We start from the raw sequence: 21,344 nt of genomic DNA, 5'->3' as shown, positions 1-21,344 counted from the left end.
CATTTCCAGGAGGAGAATCCACATCCCAGTGAAAGGACTATAGACCGTGAACCTCCCAATTACTCATGATGTCTTGAAACTCTTCAGTAACATTCAAAGCTAGCTGCAGAACAGTCCCGTTGCTGTTATTTCTATCATTCTGGCTTAGGGGCCTACTGGCTTGTAAAGAGAGTGAATTTGAAGCTGTTTAGCTGCTACCTATTATAATTCTCTTTAAATATCAATAAATACTAGCCAAAAAATGAATAAATTTTGCTAAAGAGTTGATCAATCTTTAAAACAAAAACCCTAAAGACAGCCTATATAATCAGAAAAAAGGTGAATGTTCACTCAAAAGGGAAAAAAATAAGTTTCTGTAAAAAAAATGATTATCTTTTTACAGATGTTGTGCTTTCAGGCAGGTAATATTATGATTACATTGTTTTGTGTTAGAGAGATTCTTAGTTTTTAAAGGGTGGTATGGGAAACTAAAGTCTCAAGTAACATATTTTTATATAATGATCACGAGCAAGGAGCCTAATGGAGAAAGTGAGCATTATTTTATAAGTAGTGTACTCATGATATGTAGCAGGGAATCTGAAGAGGGCAAAATTACCTTAACTATAATAAAGACTTACAATTTAAATAAAAACATATAAGGAGTACAAAGAGTACTAAATGTAACTTTAATGACTAGTTCGGAGTTAGGTGCACATTAAATAGTACAACAGAAATTTTGTGAAGCTGAAAGTCAATAGAATTTGGATGAAAAACAAAAAGCATCATGGAAAAAAGAGAAATGGCTATTCATGCCTAAAATTAGATAATAAAACATGAACACAATCATTATAAGTTTACTATAGTTATTATTTAAAAATTTTCTTCAATTTTTTTCGGTTTACTTGTAATCATGAAAATTTCTCTCTTCTTTGGCCCCAAAATATTTTTGAAATGTATTAGTCATCATGTTATTCAAACTCTAACTTGGGGAGTAAAATAAAAAAGGGCAGTTTCTCCTTTTAAAATGTCATGTTTATTATATATATTGTAAAAGTGTATAATTAAGAAAACTTTTTTTCCCTCAGAGGTCTAGAGACAGATAAAGAAATAAGACTACCATGTTGACAAGATGTATTTATATTAGTCAATTCAAGCTGCTGCATCCTTGGTCAAAGAGTATGTAAAGTTGGGTCTCAATGTGTATAAAAAGGACCATGAAGTAATGTCATCTCATACCTTTCGTCTTAAAGGAGAAGTTACAGTAAGTGCAGTGGTAGGGGCGGACATCTGTATGGGTCCGTATGTGTTTCTTTAACATACTAGGTTTCTTACAACGTATTCCACATTCTTCACATATGTACTTTCCTCTTCCCCTGCCTCGGACATATACATACTCTTCATTTGATTTATATCTAATTTAAAGAAAAAAAAATAAATAGGAAGATTGGATACTATGTCTTTGAGAAAATATTGATGATTAGAATTCAACTTACAAAATAAAGCAAGTCACAATTTTTATACTCAATCAATACAAATTTTATGCACATATAAGTAACAGAATAGTCCAGGTTTTCGCATCAACACTTAATATGCTAATACCTAATTCTAATCAAGCAACCTTATTCGATACTAGGTTTAATTTTAGCATAGCACTCCCTCCTTCTAAACCACTGGTGCAAAAGTTTTCTTTATTATTAAATTCAATGACAACAACTCTAAGTACTGAAATATTTCCTGGCTTCGCCAGGACTACAATCAGCTTTTACAATGTGTTTTTCTCATTACCAAATACACAAAGGCATCAAATAGGCAGTGAATTCGTCTGACAACAGATTTCCTGAGGCACTCCTTATTGTAAATCGACGTGAAACCCAGAGTTTACTCTGAAAACAGTTCTTTGCTGCCTCCTAGGACCTACAATGTTTCCTAAATATTTTCTTGATCAAATGGAATTATTTAACATGACAATCTAACATATATTTTGCCATGAAGATTCTGTTAATAAGCTGAGAAACCTTGCAACATTTATATAAAATTGGCACTGGTAAGTCTTCATTCACATGAAAGCAAATGTACATTTAAAAAGTATGTTTAAATGTACATTTAAAAAGTAAAATTTGTACTTGCCCTCCATCAAATATTTTAATTCTTCTTGGTTCACTTTTGATTAAGGAATTTTCTTTATCTTGCTCACTGTTAATTTCAGAGGCATCTTTATTGCTGAATTCAACTACTGTGGACTTTTGATTACCTAATGCTCTCTGAAAGGGAAAAAAAAAAGAGAAACTAATTTAATAAAACTGAAAACACAAACATGCTAATGTTTCACTTGGAAATTAAAACATGGCAGAGAACCATACATGTAGTTAACTTAATGGAATGCATTTCGAGGAAATAACATGTTTACAGGTCATTTGATCTTTCCCCTCCCTCAGCTTTAGTCTCTCTGTTTGCCCACAGCAACCTGCCGAATCGTATGCTGTTTTAAAATCCCACCACAATCCACTGACCAACCGCTCACACTACACTTCATTTCTTAAAGAGCTTTATTCTTTGGAGATGGGAAGGAGCCCGGTCCCCTTTTTGGTATAACACTGTGTCTCATACTCCTGAGAAACAGGACTACACCCCCTTCGCTGGAATGCACTGTAACTGCATTCTGTCAAGCAGAAGCCCCATTTCCCAAGAATCTCCCCTTCTACCATTTTAAGCCATAATTATGCTTCCTCTCTGTATCTTCTCAAAGGTTCCCGAATGCTGATAACTGTGAGAGGCAGGCAGGTCAGAAGTCAGGCTGTGGCCTGATAATAATTATGTCTCTAGGAAAAGGTAACGAACATCAAAATGATAAACAGTATGTGCATTTCCTATGGAAACTTCATAGCGACAGCACCTTAGGATTCCACAGCGTCCCCCTTCTCAGCCCCTGCCATTCTCACACATCCTGTGAGGCGGGCAGCACAGGGGTTAGACCCAGTGAAGAAAGCCACTCTCAGGGTGAAGTCGCTTGTCCAAGGTCAAGCTTGACAGCCAAGGCTCAAACTCCCATCCTCTGGCCAAATCCAACTTGAGGCACGACTCTTCTGAGCAAGGGCCCTCTTTACAAACCACATCCTCAAGCAGACAGCTCTGTACTGACCTGACTTATTTACCAGCAAGCAATGAGCGAGCCTGCACCACGGACCGAGGGCCCGCGCAACCTCAGAAAGAGCACCCCGGGGAGCCCCTGTCCTCTCAAGGCCAGGACTAAAGCAAAGCTGCCGGCTCAGGGTCTCAGAAAGGTAGTGCGAGGAGGTAATGGCACGGACCCTGACTGGCAAAAAAATGCATCGGGCTCTTCTTTTCCCGGCAAACACATCGGGTTTCCCCACAATCTGGATGCATACACATACCTTTCCTTGACTTTATACTGTTAACACCAATTCTACTTTTCACCTTCTTTTCAATACCTAATTCCCATTTACCTTTTGCTCACTTTCTTACTATCAAATCTGGCTTCTAGTCACCAGTTACCAATGAGGTAAACACCCAAAAATCCTTATCCCTTCCTTAGGGAAACACCTGTGCTGTTTATATTGCTGATAACCTTGTTTCTCTTAGAAACACCTGTCCCTTCCTGTCCATTTACATTACCATCTGGGTTGCGAGTTAACACCAGCACCCAGTCCTCCACAACCACCTGCCCATACAACCCAAGTCACTAGCGATATTAGAACCGCTCAGTTCAGGAACCACGTTCATCTTCATCTTTATGTGACCTTTATTTGACCTCTCCATCTGCCTAATTTTCCTTGAAATTTCCTCCTTTATCTATGTGATCCCACTTTCTCCTAGTCCTCCTCTTTCCTCTCTGAACAACCTCTTTCGGTTTCCTGGGTGGGCTTTCTTTATCCATTCAACCCTTTAAGTAGTAGTGATCCCCAAATCCATCCTGAGCCCTTTTTTCCTTCCACCCTTTCTGAGCAAACTCATGAATTACACCAACGCACCAAGGAATTCCGACACCTTCCACCGGGAGTCCTTGCCTAGCTCCAAATTTAGATACACATTTCCAGAGGCATTTCTACCAAGGCACTTGGTACTGAAGGATAGTCACTTTTCTACAGGCACAGGAACATTCATGAAGCTCTGTTTAAATTCTCATAATCAGGTCTCATCTTCCAAGATTATGATTTAGTTGGTTTAGAGTAAAGTCTGGGCATTTAAAAAGTAAATTCTGAATGGTTTGGATGCACCCTCCTTCACTGAAAAATGATCAATCTCTCTCTACCACCACGCAAATTCTTTGGTTTTTTCCCTGTATTTCCAACTTGAAGGCACATCAGTGTTTCAAACTTACACCTTCTAGCCATGGCAGACTCCTCAGGGTTCTTTAAAAAACAAACCAAGTTCTTTCTCACTTCCATATCATTTCAGCAGACTATTAAAATTTCTCATTCTTTTTACCTGAAAAAAAAAATTCCTACTTTTTCTTTTTTTTTTTTTTTTAAAGACTCAGCTAAAGTATCTCCACTTTTGGAATAGCTTCCCTGTATCCATACCTCCTCAACCTACTGGCAAAGTTAGAGACTTCCTTCTTAAAACTGCATATACCTCCATTATAACTGTGATACTGAAGTATTTCCTTATTGATAAGCATATATATGTCTAGAAACCTGTATTATATGCTTGTGAATCTGTGCAGGTCAAGGACTTAATCTCTAATTCTGATTGGCCAGAGTCCAACATGATCCCTTTATCTATTTATTCTCATTTCAATGATTTTTGCCATTTTATAAAGCCAGAAGTCTACTAAAGCGGATCCCACAAATAACCCAAAGTTATAGTTTTAGGACCTTACTCTACGTCTTGACCAAAACAACTTAATTATCCAGTGTCTGAGTCAGCTATTCTGTGACTCTTCTCTCTAGTACTAAGATGATTCCAACACTGGGCGGGAGTTGAGACTGGCATGGCGAAGGGAGAGGAGTCAGGCGCACAGAGGACAAGTATGAATGGCTCTCTGCTTATATTTCAAGACGAAATAGAACACTCTTTGATAAGTCACACCTCTGTTCCCCTGCACTTAGCAGGGACAAAGCATAAACATAATCTCCTCTCACTTAGTATAAGAGAAAGGTGAAAGTAAAACCATGATTCTCTGTACCATTATGTAAGGACTTAAATATTCAGCTCAGGGCAAGTTATTTTCAAAACATTTCAAGATAAAATCACCAAAGGATTCCATGTGACCCTTATCAGCATAACTTCCAGGGTAAACTTATCATCCTTTCTTTCAGATAACTTTATACTTACAGAGCACAATTTGTCATTCAAAATTAAGATTTAAGATACAACTTCCAATTAAAACATTTAAAAGCATGAAGACATTGCACAAACTATTTCTGAAGATAAATGATATGTCAAGTACCTTGCTTAAGTTGCTTTTCCACTTGCTCGAATAGACCAATAAATCTGATTTGGAATGGGTAGTTATTGCTTGACAATATAGTGATTTTCCGGTCTTCTGTTTTGAGTTAAGGAGAGAAAGAGCAACTTTTGTAGGCAAACCAAGTGGGTTTGGATTACTGGCACTAACTGTCCAATCAGTGTAGGCTGAAGTTTTCTGGTCATTCTGAGGCAAATGCAATGCCTTCTGCCTCAGTAGGTAACACCATGTAAAGCTGGTTGAGGTCTTCAGGCTGGGGAAAGGCAGCTGCTGTGTCTCTCCCGAGTCAGACACTAAAAGTGTGCTGGTCGTACCTTGACTTCGCTCTGTGATGCTCTCTTTGTCACCTTGAGTTTTAACCCCTGGAGACTTCCTTTCTTGGCTATTGTCTACACGTTCCAAAGGGGAAATGTGAATGTTTTCTGCAGGGACAGGTGAATTTCTCACTGTAAGAGTGAGCGATGTGGAGGACTTGATCTTTTCAAATTCTTGTAGTTCACTTCTAGGTTCTGTAGCTAAAGACTTAGAGTGTTCAGATGACAACTTATCAGCTGGTAAAACATCTGTCAAATTAATAGCCTCACTACTCATTTCAGGTGGAGAAAAAATATCCTGTTCCAATAGCACACCCTCAAGAGGCTCTGTAGTACAAACCTGCCTCACTAAAATGGGTTTCTTCTGTTTATTACCTTCACTAGGCCTTGGACTCAATGGCTCAAAGGGTCTAATCTCTGTCATACAAACAGCCCCATTCTCATCTTTAGCTCGCTTCTGGTGCTTTTCCATGGCAATGTCTAAACTATTTGCTGGGGAAAGCATCCTTTTACTTGAAGCTGAAGATTCTTGCTGGGGGGAAAGTCTACCCACAGACATTTTCTGGGTTATGGACAGGGAATCTGATGGAGAAAAATTCTGGCCCATCTCTGAAAAAGCATTTTCACAAACGAGTTCCTTCTCTGGGTTTGGCAAAGCATTCTGGTGATTTTTTTGCAATTTTGGCATGGAATTTTGTTCTTCGCTGATTGGCACCATGCTACGATTAGCCTGGCAAATTGGCTGGTTGGAGAGATCTTGGGTCACCAGGATCTGTGGCAGAGGTGTGACAGTGGCAAAACAGTATCCTGGAACGTTACTCTGCAGATGCACGGGCAACGCAAACGATGTGGGCACCTTCTGCGCCTGACCACCGAGGGGCCCGAGCTTCAATGGGGGCGGGACACATGAATTAGGCATGGCATCCATTAATTTGGTTGGTAATGCTAATGAAGTCCCACGATGGTCAACTCCAACTGGATCTGAAAGAACTTGCTTTGGCAAAGAAAGTACAGGACTGGAAGAGCAAGACTGGCTTGAAGTGAAAACCTGACAATGAAGTTGGTACTTTGGGGCGAAGCAATCTTTACTTTTAGAAGATACACATAAACTGGGACTTGCATCTGGTTTGACACTCTGTGTAGACACTTGTAGAGACATCTGTGTGTTTTGGTGGCTAAGGGGGGCGTGGATGTGATTTAACAAATTGATACCAAAAAGCTGGTGAACAGGAAAGATGTTAGTAGAGGTGGAACTCAGAGTTTCTGTTCGCTGATCCTTAACTTGAGCCTGGGAGTGCAAAGTGTTTGCAGGAAACTCAGCTAAAGATGCATTAGTGAGCTGAGGGCCCTGAAACGGTGCAGCGTTCACACTGGGAAGAGCAATTGTTTGGAAAGAGGGTGGGTTCACTGGAGACACATGACTGTCTGGAGCTATGTTTAAAGATATCTGCCGCATCAGTGGACCTCTCCTTCTTTCTAAGAGAGGTACGTGCCCAGTGACCCCCATGCCAGAAGGGGACGTCAGGGGCTGCAATTCAACAGGTGGTGTTGTCTGAGGTGGAGTTATACTTCCACAGTCAAATGATTTACTTCTGAAATCAGAGACCTCCATGGATGTTTGCATGCAGCTAATCTGTTCTGAGGCAGCACGCCTCATTTCCCGGTGAGTTCCAGGAACATTAAGGGTATTTGCACCAGCTGGAATCATGAGGAACTCTGCTCTGTTTAGAAAATCGATTTTGGGGGAAGCCTCAGTTTTAGAAATATCCTCTACGTCTAATGAAGCAGAGAAACTGGAAGTGTGGGATAAACTACTCTCCCTACTTAGACTCCTGGACACAGTGGAGTCAAAACTTGATTCTGTTGAAGAATGTTCCATCTCGGCAAGACGGAGCCTCTTCTTTTTGGGTGGCAGTTTCTCCGTTGGTAACTTTGACAAGGTTTCACTACGCTGAGGCCAGCTGAACTTCTCTGATTTTTCCTGATCGTAGCCTTGGGCTTCAAGGTCCCGATCTGGCTCTTCTGTGACCAGAATTTCTGGGACTTGGATGTTGTGCTGCCGGACTAGTCGGGAGGGCTGTCCTAACACATGTCGTTCATTTGAACTCTTTCTCAAACTGTCCTGAAGTTCTCCTCTCAGAGCATCTGATGATAGCACAGGCTGCTGAAGGTGAGATGTAGTCTGAGGAGGATGGCCTTCCTCTGGGGAAATTCCTATTACTTTCAGAGGCCCGGGCTTCACTGTTCTATTCAGCTCCTGGAAGGAAACTGGGGAACCTCTTTCAAAAGACTCAAGCTTGTCAAATGAATTGGGTCTGCTCAGTGAGTTTGTATGCTGAATGACTGAGATTCCAGTTCCATGCCTCTTCAACTCTGTCTTGTCCTGGGCAGCTGAACTTAGGTGTGTCTCCGTGATGGCGGATGGCTTTGGATCCATGGTCTGGTCGGGGCCTCTGGCAACCAATTGGATTTGGGGGGTTTGCAACTGTATATTTCTATGCTGCTGGTCACTTGTTATTGCCATATTATGCTTAGACAGAGTGGAAGTGGGGCCCAGAGAATTCTGAAACGGAAGGCCTTCGGAGCTTTTTGGAGAAGCCCCCCTTTCATTTTGCTGAAGTTCGTCGTCATCTCCAACACTTTTCATTTTCCTCCTTTTTCTAATCTGGGGCGTCTGTTCCCACACCCCTGTGGAACCAGCAACTCTGTAGTGCAGAATCTGAGGCTGTGTGCTATTAGGCACGGGGCTGTGTTCAGGTTCTCTCACAGCTACCTTTGTTTTTGGTCCGTGCAACTCCGAACAGTAAAATTTCTTATGGTTTTCAAAATTCTCCAGTTTCCTATACCTGTTTCTACAGGTTTCACACTCAAACATGGTCCCTCGCCCTTGATGGGACTTCTTTTTCTCTAAATGCGAGCCTGGTGCCAAGGACTTGCTCCTTGCTGATACGGCATCACTAGGGGCACCGCATCCTTGATAGCTCTCATCCAAGGACTGTCCAGGACCGAGAAGGTGATTTTCATTTGCTGAAGAGTCTTCAACTGCTGACTGTCTGACGAGGGTCCGGGGATGCGCACTGGGGGGCACAGAAGTGTTAGGTCCCGACACAAAGACATCATCGTAGAAAGCGCCAATTTTGTCATCAAATGACTGACTCCCTCTCAGTGGGTGAGGGGGAGGTATTATGCTCGCAGGTACTGCTGAATAACCTGTGGTAGGCATAGAATTACTTCTTGTAATAGGCAAACAGTCAAGGGAAGGTACAGACAGAAGAAACACTTGCTTTGATTTCTCAGTAGGGGTGAAAGGGGACTTTGGTATATCAGAGCTTGAGCTTGTTCTCCGTCCCATTGGTTTCAAATCAAACTGAAAAGAATCTTTAAAAATGTATGACTTGGGGGAATCGATACTTCCTCGTCGTGAGAGAGAGGTTCTCCGTGGCTTAACACTATCCAGTTGCTTATCATCTACCAAGGCTTCGTTGTCGGAGATAAGCTTTGATATCCGTTCTTCAAGTGTTTTTGTGGCCAAGGGTGGGCGCATCTGACCCGGCAGAAGCAATGCTTTCTCACTTGTTGACAGGGTTGAGGGTGCTGGTGTACTGATACGAGGTGCAGAGGGCCCGTTACTCTTATTTGAGTCTTGTTCCATGGTGGGTAACGTTCTGGTAAAGGGAGTCGGCGGACTCGCCGTCTGGTCAGCACTTTCAGAACGTGAAAAGTAACCAGAATCTGTACTTCCTAAACTTCGAGGACTCAGAAGTTTTCCTTGTTGCTCTTGGGAGCAGTCGGTAGCCTGCTGCCTTTGTAGCTGGGCATGTACCGTTCCTACGTGTGGTTCTTGTTTCCCTTCAGGCTGACTCAGGTCCCCTTTCTGACGGGACTTCTCGTCAGTCTCTAGGGAGGATGCCCAAGCTGAGTGCGACAGGACACTGGTTCCCTGAAGGTCCTTCTGCTTCTGTGTACTAGACAGTTCAGGCTTGGGGTCCGTAAGCTTTGGGCTGTCGACTCTTAAAGGGGACACGCTGACAGGGTGGACCACGACTTTTGGTAACTCCGTCACAGCTTGGAATTCTGAAGCTTTGTCCTGTAGCGAAAAGTCACCCACCGCGTGGTCTGGATTGCTGGGAATGGAACTTGATTTTGGTAAAGCTTCAGAATTTGATATCATTTGCATTATTTGCACAGGCTGCAGGTCCCTGGAGGCTGGGTCATTCTGTCTTTCGTCAGCAGCCCCCTCCTCGTCACTCTCCCCACTGTCTTCTACATCTGAATGGATACTAAGTGCTTTGGGGGACTCCTGTGACAAGAACAAACCACCAGCATCTGGTTGCAAGACAAGACCCAGTTTGATAGTATGTGCATGGGATTTTTTGTGCTTGTACAGATTGCTTTTAGTCTTAAATGAAAATCCACAGGTCACACAGGGATAGGGCCGCTCGCCAGTATGGGAGCGGATGTGCTTTAAAAGCACGCTAGGCTTTGCACAAGCTCTATTGCAATACTCACAAATATATTTTCCTTGTTTTTTGGGCTTCTGATCTTTCAAAAGAAGATTGCACATTTGCTCCACGCTGTGGTTCACGACAGAGGCGACAGGAGTTGAACTGTAAATTGGTGGGGGGGCTGACTGTGTAGAATGGGCTGGACTTACTGACATCGGTGAAGCAGCATCCATTTGCTGGTTTTGAGGAGTAACCTGAGTTCTACTGGAAGGTGAAGTCAGACCCACAGATGATGTCACTGCTATATGATAAACTTGTTCAAGTTTGGCATTCTCTTGATTTTGCAGGTTCACCAGTGACCTCGTGAAACCTGAACATGCTGGAGGCTGCTGATTTTGTTGGGCAGGTGCGGAAACAAAGTGTTCGTGCTGATTATGTGAATGAGAAACTAGCGGAACCTGCCCGTTCTTCTGAGCAGCAGATACGTGCACGGCAAATGAGGTACAAGGAGAAGGCCGTGGCTCAGAAACAAATTCTTGTGGAGTCTGATCTGGGGCCTCCATTGAGCTGCTGTGTAACTGAGAAGGGGGCCGTACAGTTTTATTTGGTCTCAGTTTTTCTATCTTAACTGCACAAGACGAGCCCTTTTGTGACAAGGTGCTCAGTTCTGGCTCCATTGCTTTCAGTAAGACATCGAATGCGGTGTTTGTGTAAGAGGAAGAAGTAGGACTACGAGTGGAGGAGGTACATTCACTGTGGTCAGTCCTGGTTTGACTTGACAAAGAACCAGAGTCATATGTTGCGTCCAGGAAGTCTAACTTGGCGGGGTCGGAGCCTTCTGATCCCCATCTACGCAGTTCAGATGCATGCTGCAGAAACAAGGGCTTCTTTGGGGAGACAGAGTCTTCAGATTTAGGGGCCCCGGCAACTACCCCAGGTGTTTCTCCATTTTGTTTCATGAACTGCTTCCCGTTTTTTACGGGACTAGGATTCTGTTTCCTGTGAGACTCTGAAGCACTCTGAAGAACAGCAAAAGAGGACTCTTCTGTATTTTGTTTATGTTTCGCCTGAAGGGGATTCCTCAGTGGGGATTTTGGTATTTTTTTCAGGTGATTCTCAGCTACAATCTTTTTTCGTTTCACACCTTTAAGTGACTCTGAAGTTGCTTTAATGCCAGCCTCTAAGATTTCTGTTAAGAAAAAAATTAAAAATATCAATTTGTAAAATGGTATATATACCAACTATATACGTATTTATACATATACATCATAAGAAATGATGTTGAGCAAATCGTCTTTATGCTTTGATCCACTCATTTATAAGATGTTTCCCACTGGTTTTCCCTTTTCAGGATGAAAGTAATGAAGCTAATGATGTACTCTATGCCTCTTACTAGCCATGCCAAGGAAATGCGTGGAAATGAAAAACTGTAACTCATCATCTGGGGTGAGTAGTTTTTCCCAGTTTCGAGAAAGCATGGAGGTGGGTTATAAGAAAGGTGAAAGCCGCCGGGCTGTCAAAACACATATAAAAACAGAGAAGAGAAACTGTTGAAGGAGCAGTTCCAAACTGTCAGAACATTCAGAAACACAAGAGATTTCTAAAAAATCTGCCCATGCCAAACCCCATCCAAGACCTATGCACCCAGAGGCTTGGTTGGTAGATGGGTTTATTTTGTTATGTTTTACATAGGTTTTGGAATAAGCTTTTATTTTTAGATCAAGTTATTTGTAAAAAAAAAAAAAAAAAAAAAAAATCAACAATGTTTGGCACTCCAAAGAAAAATGCGAAAATTCAACGCACAGGCAAAACACCCAGAAATACCACACCAAGTTTTAAAGGGATTCTATACACGATCCTACATATGTCTTAAACAGAAAGAGTAAAATTTAACTTGGTACTTAAAATGAAGCTGAAGTGCAAATAAATGGAAAAACTACACGTAAATCCATATTTCTTTATAGAGACACTACATTCCTAAAAAATTTCTCTTAAGACTTTGAAAAAACATATTTTAAACAGATTTTCTGAACTACAAGTTTCAATTTTAGATAAAGACCAACTCTCTCTCTTTTGTCAAAGTGTATAACATTTACATTCTATTTGCATGGTTGTTTAAGCTTGGTTTCTCTAGTTGAATTCTAACACTTACTTGGTGCTAAATACATCGATTCTTTTTTTTTTTAATTTAATTTATTTATTTGACAGAGAGAGACACAGCGAGAGAGGGAACACAAGCAGGGGGAGTGGGAGAGGGAGAAGCAGGCTTCCCACCGAGCAGGGAGCTCGATTCAGGGCTCAATTCCAGGACCCCGGGATCATGACCTGAGCCAAAGGCAGACGCTTAATGACTGAGCCACCCAGGCGCCCCTCGATTCTTTCTTTTAAAACTCTGCATGCTCCTTTGCTATCTGGCAGTGATGCTCAAGTGGAAAAGCCTGGAGCCAGCCTGACTGCTGGCCTCCCTTCGGTGGAGAGTATGTTCCTAACAGTCTTTTTCTGAGTTGTGGTCACTCTTCTAAGATTTTGTCAGGTCTCCTTTAACAGGGTTCCTTCTCCTTGTTCAAGGGATGAAGCCCATTCCATCCCGGGTGGGGATGACTCTGCATGTTGGATCAGTATCTAAATCCAAGGACTCTGTTGTCGTCATTGTTGTTGTGAAGGGAAAGGATGGTGGGGGGATCAGAGAGAATGTCAAGAGAGGGAGGGTACCAGGCCCATCTGAGAAGAACACCACACTACCGTTCTAGAGCTGGAATTCAAACAAGTTGTGTGCCTCACTACTGACTGTTGCCTTCCCCCCTCTGGTTCTCAAGACTTGGGACAGGAGCGCGCAGAGCGGACGGGTAAGCCATCTGGCCAGGAGTTACAGATAGAAGCCTCCTTGTGGGAACCAATGTGTGGAGCAGAATGAAGCAGCAGACCCTTGGGTCTTCAAGAATGAAGCACCCAGGGTAGTTTTTTTCATTGTGATTAATCTCAAATCGATCCAGTGGCGAGTGACAGGAGTTATTTTCTCCTGGGCCCCCGATCTACAGCAGAAAGCACCATCATCAAACAGTGTGCCTATGGCCACAACATCTGGTATACAGTTACTGTGGGCCACCGAGTTAAGAGGATGCATAGACCAGACCGCCTCAAGGCAGAAGTACAGTCGGGGCAGAGGGTGGGAAGGGGGCAGCTTTTACCAGCAGCACGTGTGCTTTGCAATAACTTTATTAAAGGCAATTTGTTATTATGGTAGACTAAGCTGAGAATTAGAGGATCTGAGAGAAAGACAGACCATGGGACAAGGGGTGGAAGGCAGCGGAAGGACAGTGCCTTGATAACATGCCCACTCTCCACCAGCCAGCACACAGGCCCACCTTCTGCCCCAAGTGTGGACCCTGGTTCATAGCTGCTACCATATGGTTCCAGGGCTGCCGGTGTTTTACTAACACTGGGCCTGGAAATGCCTGCTGCACACAACCCTCTCTCCTTACGCAGTGATAACACAGAGTCTGAGTGGGAAAGGGTGGGAAAGGCTCAAAAATGGAGTCAACCAACTGGTCGGTGTGCTCCTGGAAATGGCTGACAATCGGGCAAAAGCTCCGAGGCCTCACCAGGTCGGATACCCAAACAGAAATTCATGAACACAGATAAATCATGCTGAGGGGACAGACCAAAACTGGCAGCATGGCCACTGGTGGAAGCTTTGATCTGATGGGCTTCATTAAAAAGCCAGTTCTCCATCACGTAGGTGGTTGGAACAGCCTAGAAAGATCACAAAGGCCACATGACCGGGGACAGGTGAATGGTTAGAGAAACAGTTCCCAAGTTCTCTGTAGCTAAGGCACCAGCACTGTGTCTCCCAAGGCACAAGCCTGATAACCATCAGGGCTCCTATATGTTTTGAAGAACACTAAGGAGTGTAGAACAGCACCATCAGCTCGTTTCCAGGATTCCTTCTAGAGAATAATAGAATGAAAACAAACACATCTCCTGGCTCCAGAGAGCATCTGAGTTGCCAGCTAAATATGACAAAAAATATTCCTAAGGCTGACAGTAGGTATTAGGAACTACAACCTAACAGTATGTTTAAAATCCTGCCTTGGTTGAAGGTCAATCTCTTTTTTCAGATTTACTCAGAGAAACATCAGTGTGAAAAACTTCAGGGTCTTCGGAGTCTTGGGGACACAAGACTATTTGTGCTCTAACAACAGAGAGCATGCTGCATCAAAGAGTAAGGACACCGGGGACACGGAGACCATGTGCAAGGCCTTTCAGGAGTTCATGCAAGGGTGAAAATGCTGCTACCTTGAACTCAGGTAGTGACGGTGGGCCTCTCAGCTGATCCAAAGCAAGAAAGCCTAAGAAAGGTTTGCCAAAGATTCTGCTGAGTTTCCCATCTTTATCTAGGAGGCCTGAGCTGGTTTGTGAGAGGGGGAGAAAAAAAAGCAACTCACTCTCCATCCCACCAAATCTCAAACTCGATATACATGTGTAGAATTGTAAAGTGTAGCTGCAAATCCAGGACTAGAAATTTTCAACAGAGAAATGGTTAGGCTAATTACAGCAGAGGCACTTAACATTACACATCCATTTAAAATAATTACAAAGATTACACAGCAATACGAAAATTATGATCTATTAAATATAGATGCATATTCTTTTCTTTCCCTAGAGAGAAGTCTGGGCTAGAGGCACAGATTTGGGAGTACACAGAGAAAGTTGTTTTTGTAAAAGGACATACATGATAAGCCAGAGAGAATATACGGTAGACAGAGAAGTCTGACTCAGCACCTTGGGTAATCCCTCTATGTAAGGTGAAGTAGAAATGAAAGGAAACAAGGGGTAATAAGAAAGACAAAACAAAACATGTGACAGTGAAGGGCCCAGGAAGTCAGGGTTTAGAGACTCCAAGAAGGAAGATATGGCCAATAGTGTGTTTTTAAATCTTCCATTCTGAGAAGGAAGAATAAACAGGAGGGTGCTGGGTTGGGTGGTCACTGGGATTAGAAGGATATTGTTATGGTTAAAAACCATTTCACAGAAGGGTAAGGAGGGAGGGGGGCAGGGCATGATGAAGTAAGGGCCTGCAAACACAGAACACCTTCTGAGAAGTGGCTGTGAAGGAAAGGAGAGAGGCAGGGTGTCAGTATCAGCGGAAGAAAAGGACATGGAAGGTTCTTTTGGGATAAGGGGGCGCTGGGTGTGGTTATAAACAGGAAGGAAAAGTCAGCGCGGAGAGACTGAAAATGTAAGACACAACAAATAAATTAATATGAGATAAACAACTATACTAGACACACAGGCACACCTTGTGTCATTGGGCTTCGTTTTACTGCACTTTGCAGAGAGTGCCTTTTTTTTCTTTTTTGACAAACTGAAGGTTTATGGCAACCCTGCATCAAAGAAGTTGATCGGTGCCATCTTTCCCGCAGCGTTTCCCACTTCACATTTCTGTGTCCCATTTCAGTCATTCTCGCAGTATTCCCAACTGTTTTGTTATTGTGATATTTGTTACGGTAGAGATGTGGTCAGTGACGATCGCTCATGGAAAGCACAGAAGGCAGCTAGCATCCCTTAGCAATACAGTATTTTTTAAGTATATCTAAGTTTTTTTTTTTAGGTATAATGCTACTGCACACTTACTAGACTATAGTAGAGCATAAACATCGCTTTTATACACTCTGGGAAACCAAAACATTCACTTGACTCACTTTACTGAGATACTCGCTTTACTGCGATGGTCTGGACCCAAACCTGAACTACCTGTGAGGAATGTCTGTAATCAGGAGGCTACTGCGTAGATGTGGGAACGACTTTTACTTAGCAAGCAACGGGAAGCCTCATTCAGTTCATCTCCACGTTCTTCCCCTCCCTCACGTAATTCAAACATGTAACTTGGCTAAAGAGATGGCATGGCCGTCTGGCTCTGACTACCTTTTTGACCTCCCTTCATAACATTTCCCCCGTAGTCACTATGTTTCAGCCACACCAGTGAACTTTCTGATCTTCCACCAGGCCCGTCTCCTTCCTGCCCCTGGGAATTTGTACTTGCCAGCTCCTGAAAAGCCCTCCCTACTCTCAACTCTTTTAAGCAACTGGACCATTTTCAACCTTTAGAGCCTAATTCTAGGCTGTTCCTGTCCACCCTACCTAAGTAGTTACCCCTACTGCCTACCCACCCTGTTCATTTCCTTCCTAATCTAAATCACAATCTGGAACACCTCGATCACAATCTAAAGTGCCCTACTTATCTATTTACATGTTGTTTTTCTCTACCTTTTGATCAGAATACAAATCTATAAGACACTTTCTTTATTATCCATCTCTATGTATCCAGCCCTTCATAGGTTATCAAAGAAATATTTGCTAACGAAAAAATTCTTGAAGTAAGAAAAAATAAGGGATGGATTTAATATCAGGTGACCGACTAATATAATTCATCACATCAGGAAGACTGACTTAGAAATTCACATGGCCATTCTGAATAAGGGTGAATGATATTTAATAAAATTCAACATCTATTCCTTACTTTAAAAAATAAAGCTAGATGAGTCTGCCTCAAGATGTAGACACTTGAAAAGAATGTTGTTTCCACCATAATAACATGAAAAAGCTAGAGGTAGCACAAAAATCATAACTTTTCTTGAGCCCATCAGAAGTTGAGGTCACAGAGCAACCAAAGCCTGAACTCCATGCAGGGATGCATGAAATGGCTCACCTGGGGCCAAGCAGGGAAGGACATGTGGAAGAAGACATGAAAGCTATTCAAACAAGCAAGAAATATCATCTAAAACTATAACAAACTGTTAAGGGCTGAGCATGGGCTGGATTAGCCTGGCCTCAGATCCAGGGGAGTCCACACTCACTCCCAGGCTCTCTCCCGTGAGCCTCCAGCAGGTACTCACCCAGACGGCGGGGTGGGAGACTAGAGAGAGGAGGTCTCCATAGGAGGTGCAAAGGAGGAGGTGCAGCTCCTGGAAAATGCACAGAGCCCAGGGCCCTGAGAGCTCTCATGTGGAACAAAAACCTTAAACTTCAAGCTGCTGGGCAAAGAGCAACAGATGTGTCACACATGTAAACCCCATTGCAGCTTGGGGAAGGATAGAAAAAGAAACCCCTTCTCCCAGGGTAAGTAGGAAACTGTCCTGGGACCAAAATCCCATACCAATAAAATGAGAGGTCTGCTACCATGAGAGATGGTCAGGAAGCACAGGAACTGTCTAAGACTGAGGCTGGAGCAGGACAAGCAAGCAATCCTCACCAACCCCAGCTACCAGCCTGGCAATGAGGAAGGAGCAGCAGCAGTCCACCTGCTAGGACAGGTAAAGAGGTGGAGACTGCCATTCCCAGAATGACACACGCAGCTAAAGCTGAGCATGGAGCACCAAACTGAGAAAAAACCGTCCAGAACCCCAGCCCCTCTATAGGCACAAGGAAATGGCAGGTCATCACTAGAATAATTGGAGGCTGGGGTGGCACATGGAAGATATACACGGCAACACCAAAATCTAAACCCAGCCCAACTCCTGAACAAACCGCCTCAACTCCCCACCTGATCACCTGAGAGAAGAAAAACATGCCCATTTCCAACGACTAAAAACCACTGACCTCAGTAACTACTGTTATATATATGCAATATCCAAAATTCAATATGATGCAGACACTAATGACCCACTGTCAAGAGACAAAACAATCAGAAGAACCAGACTCAGGGATGATTCAGATCCCAGAACTCTCAGACAGGGAATTAAAATAACTCTAATCAATATGTGCATTCACAAATGGGAATTTAAACACACAGAGAGAGAAGGTCAAATGAAAATGCTAGAAATAAAAGACAAAATAATAGAGACAGGCAAAGCCTTTTACAGACTCATTAGTAGACCTGACAAAACTAAGGAAGATAGGCCAATAAAAATTAACCAAATAGAAATACAAAGAAGAAAAATAGCATGGAAACTAAATAGGACAAAACAAGAACAGTGCATTCAAGACCCATAGGACAATATCAAATGATCTAATGTATAACTGGAATCACAAACGGAAAAGAAAGAACAAATACCGCAGTAGAAATAAGTGAAGAAATAACAGCAAGTATTTCTCAAAAATAAACAAACCATAGATCCAAAAAGCATATACAACCCCAACTGGATGAGTAAGAGTAAGAATAAAGAAAGATGAGGGGTGCCTGGGTGGCTCAGTCGTTAAGCATCTGCCTTCAGCTCAGGTCATTGTCCGAGGGTCCTGGGATCGAGCCCCGCATCGGGCTCCCTGCTCCGTGGGAAGCCTGCTTCTCCCTCTCCCACTCCCCCTGCTTGTGTTCCCTCTCTTGCTGTGTCTCTCTCTGTCAAATAAATAAATAAAATCTTAAAAAGAAAAAAGATGAGAGAAAAAGCAAGAAATAAAAGAAAAAGAAAGAAAAAAGGAAAAAACACCTAGACCAATCATATTCGTTGTGCTGAAAAACAAAGATAAAGACAAAATCTTGAAGGTACCCAGAAGTTAGAAAAATGTATTACTACACACAGAGAATCAAAGATAAAAATTAAAGCAGACTTCTCAACAGAAACTGTGCAGTGACATTTTCACACTACTGGAAGAAAAAATAAATGGCCAACCCAGAATTCTCCATCAAAAGATAACAGTTTTCAAAAATGAAGGCAAAACAAAGACTTTTACAGAAAAACAAAAGCTGAGAGCATTCACTGCCAGCTGGCCTGTACTGAAATGTTAAAACCTTAATTTGGATCTACATATATAAAGAACTCTGAAAATGCTAACAATAAAAGAACATCTGAAGAATAATTTTTAAAATTCCATCACTGTAAAATATAATGCAGTGTGACCCTGCATTTTCCAATATGGTAGTGTGTTTGGCAAAATAATGGCTCTGCAAAATGTCCACATCCCAATCCCTGGAACTGGAGACTTTGCTCCTTTCACATGTGCCAAGGGGACTTTGTAGACGTGGTAAGATTATAGACATTAAAATGGGGAGAGTATCCTGGATAATCACAGGACCTCTTCAAACTTAACTGACAGAGGAAGATGTGTGTGAGAGAGAGAGAGAGAGAGAGAGAGGGAGAGATCTCAAGTGTGACAAACCTGACCAGCTACTGCTGGCTAGGGAGACGGAGGAAGGGAGCCAAGATCCAGGGAACAAGGTGGACATTAGAAGCTGGGAAGGCCAGCAAGGACAGGAGGAATTCAGACCCACAGACACAGGAGTTTCATTCGGCCAAAATCTGAATGAGCAAAAGACAGATTCTCCCCTACAGACTCCAGAAAGAAACACAGCCCTGCTAACACCTTGATTATAGCCCAGTGAGACCATGTCAGGTTTCTGCCCTACAAAACTGTTAAGTATTTTTTAAACTAAGTTCATAGTAATTTGTTATGCAGTCATAGGTAACCACTAGGCACATGTAACCTTAAATTTAAAAATGGTCTGCTGCTCAAAAAGGTTAAAAGGACCTACAAAGTATGTTCTCTGACCACAACAAAATTACATGAGAAATAAATAGTAGAAAGATATCTGGAAAACCCCCAAATATTTGGAAATTAAACAACATTATTTCTAAATAGCCTAGGGGTCAGAGAGGAAGTCACAGAGAAATCAGAAAAATCAAAACAAAACTTTAGAGAAGTAGGAAAATACAATAAAGAATATTTACCATGCCCACAATATACAACACTCAAAATCAAACACTAGAGAAATCTCTTTTGAACCATAGGACAATGAGGGGATTTCTGCCATAATCACTATGATTTTTAATCAGTTCTCTAGATGATATAGCTAATGCAACAGCAATAAAAAGAAATGAGATATAAATAATGGTAAGGAAGAGAGTAGCCTTATTTAATGATAATATAATGGTTTCCTAGAGAACCTATGAGAAATAATCAGAAATCTACTATATCTAAAAAGAGCTCAGGAAGGTAGATATCTCCCCAAAACATAAAAATATCAATCTTGTCATTTGTACCAAAAATACCTAGTTAGAAAATATAATGGCAAGAATATTCTATTTGTAACAGCAACAAAAATAGAAAAATGCCTAGAAATAAATTTGGCACAAAATATTCAAAACATAAAAAAAATTAAACAGTTTTCTGATATGATTAAAAAAAGACTTACAAAACAAAGAAACACACCATGCTCCTGGAAAGAATATTTTGTAGATATCAATTCAGTTGTTTTCAAATTTCTAAACTTTATACAATTTCAAACAATAAAAAAAAATTGCTCTTTTTTTTTTTTTAATGTGACATGACTCTAATCTTCATTTGGGAGAATATTCTAAATTAGATAATAAAATTCTAAAAAAGAATGATATAAGGACACCAACATGGAGAGGGATTAAATGATTAAATAACATTTTCTCAAAATCAGATTAATGGTTAAACGGAAAGCCTATACAAAGATTCCATCGTATATATGCATTTAGTATACAAGTGGCATATTTCAAAATCCTGAGGAAAGGATGATACAGTTTTTAAATATGTGGGTTTCACACATGGAACCAAAAAGGAAAGTATATCTTGAACAAACACCACATTCCACACTAAGTTCATTAATTCAATGTAAGAAATAAAACCACAGAAAGAAGTGATTTCTGGAAGAACTCTGAGTGTATATAAAAGACTCTTTGGGGAGCTTGGGTGGCTCAGTCGGTTCAGTGTCATACTCTTGTTTTCAGCTCAGATCATGATCTCAGGGTCAAGGGATCAAGCCCAGCGTCGGGCTCCACACTCAGCACAGTCTGCTTGCTCCTTTCCCTCCTTCCACTTGCACACACACTCTCTCTCAAATAAATAAAATCTTTAAAAAAAAGAAAACTCTCTTTTATATATGAAAAAAAGCAAAGGACAAAAAGAAAAATATTGCAATACATAAGGCAGATAACGGGTTGATACTCTAAATATATTAACAACTTTTATAGTAATGGGGAATTAAGTAATTAATTCAAATGATACTCCTCTGAGGATAACAGAATAGCTAAACAAATTATAAATATTATCATATTGAAGGTGCTGAAACAGTAGGAAGATAGTGAAAAGTTAGTGGGCCGCAACAGCTAGGGGAGGATAAAAGTCCAAAAAGGTGAATTCAGCATTTGGGCTCCTTTTGCTCGGGGAAAATTTGTCCAGAGGCAGCAGCTAAATGGCTGAGCAGCTCTTCTGACA

The 21,344-nt window shown here is 41.8% G+C and overlaps 1 protein-coding gene across 6 annotated transcripts in view; it reads right to left on the bottom strand.

Annotated features, from left to right (window-relative positions):
* HIVEP1 (HIVEP zinc finger 1) overlaps positions 1-21,344 on the bottom strand; it is a 140,612-nt gene that overhangs the window by 27,362 nt on the left and 91,906 nt on the right. For all 6 annotated transcript variants that reach the window (XM_027602095.2, XM_027602094.2, XM_027602099.2 and 3 more), the window contains 3 exons: positions 5,390-11,355; positions 2,107-2,240; positions 1,216-1,391 (listed from right to left, as the gene is read on the bottom strand). In XM_027602095.2, coding sequence (XP_027457896.2) covers positions 1,216-1,391; positions 2,107-2,240; positions 5,390-11,355 — 6,276 coding nt within the window. The remainder of the gene's footprint in view (positions 1-1,215; positions 1,392-2,106; positions 2,241-5,389; positions 11,356-21,344) is intronic.

The sequence above is a fragment of the Zalophus californianus genome, chromosome 7 (assembly GCF_009762305.2).
Source record: "Zalophus californianus isolate mZalCal1 chromosome 7, mZalCal1.pri.v2, whole genome shotgun sequence".
Lineage (NCBI taxonomy): Eukaryota > Metazoa > Chordata > Mammalia > Carnivora > Otariidae > Zalophus > Zalophus californianus.
This window is presented reverse-complemented; position numbering and strand designations above follow the sequence as displayed.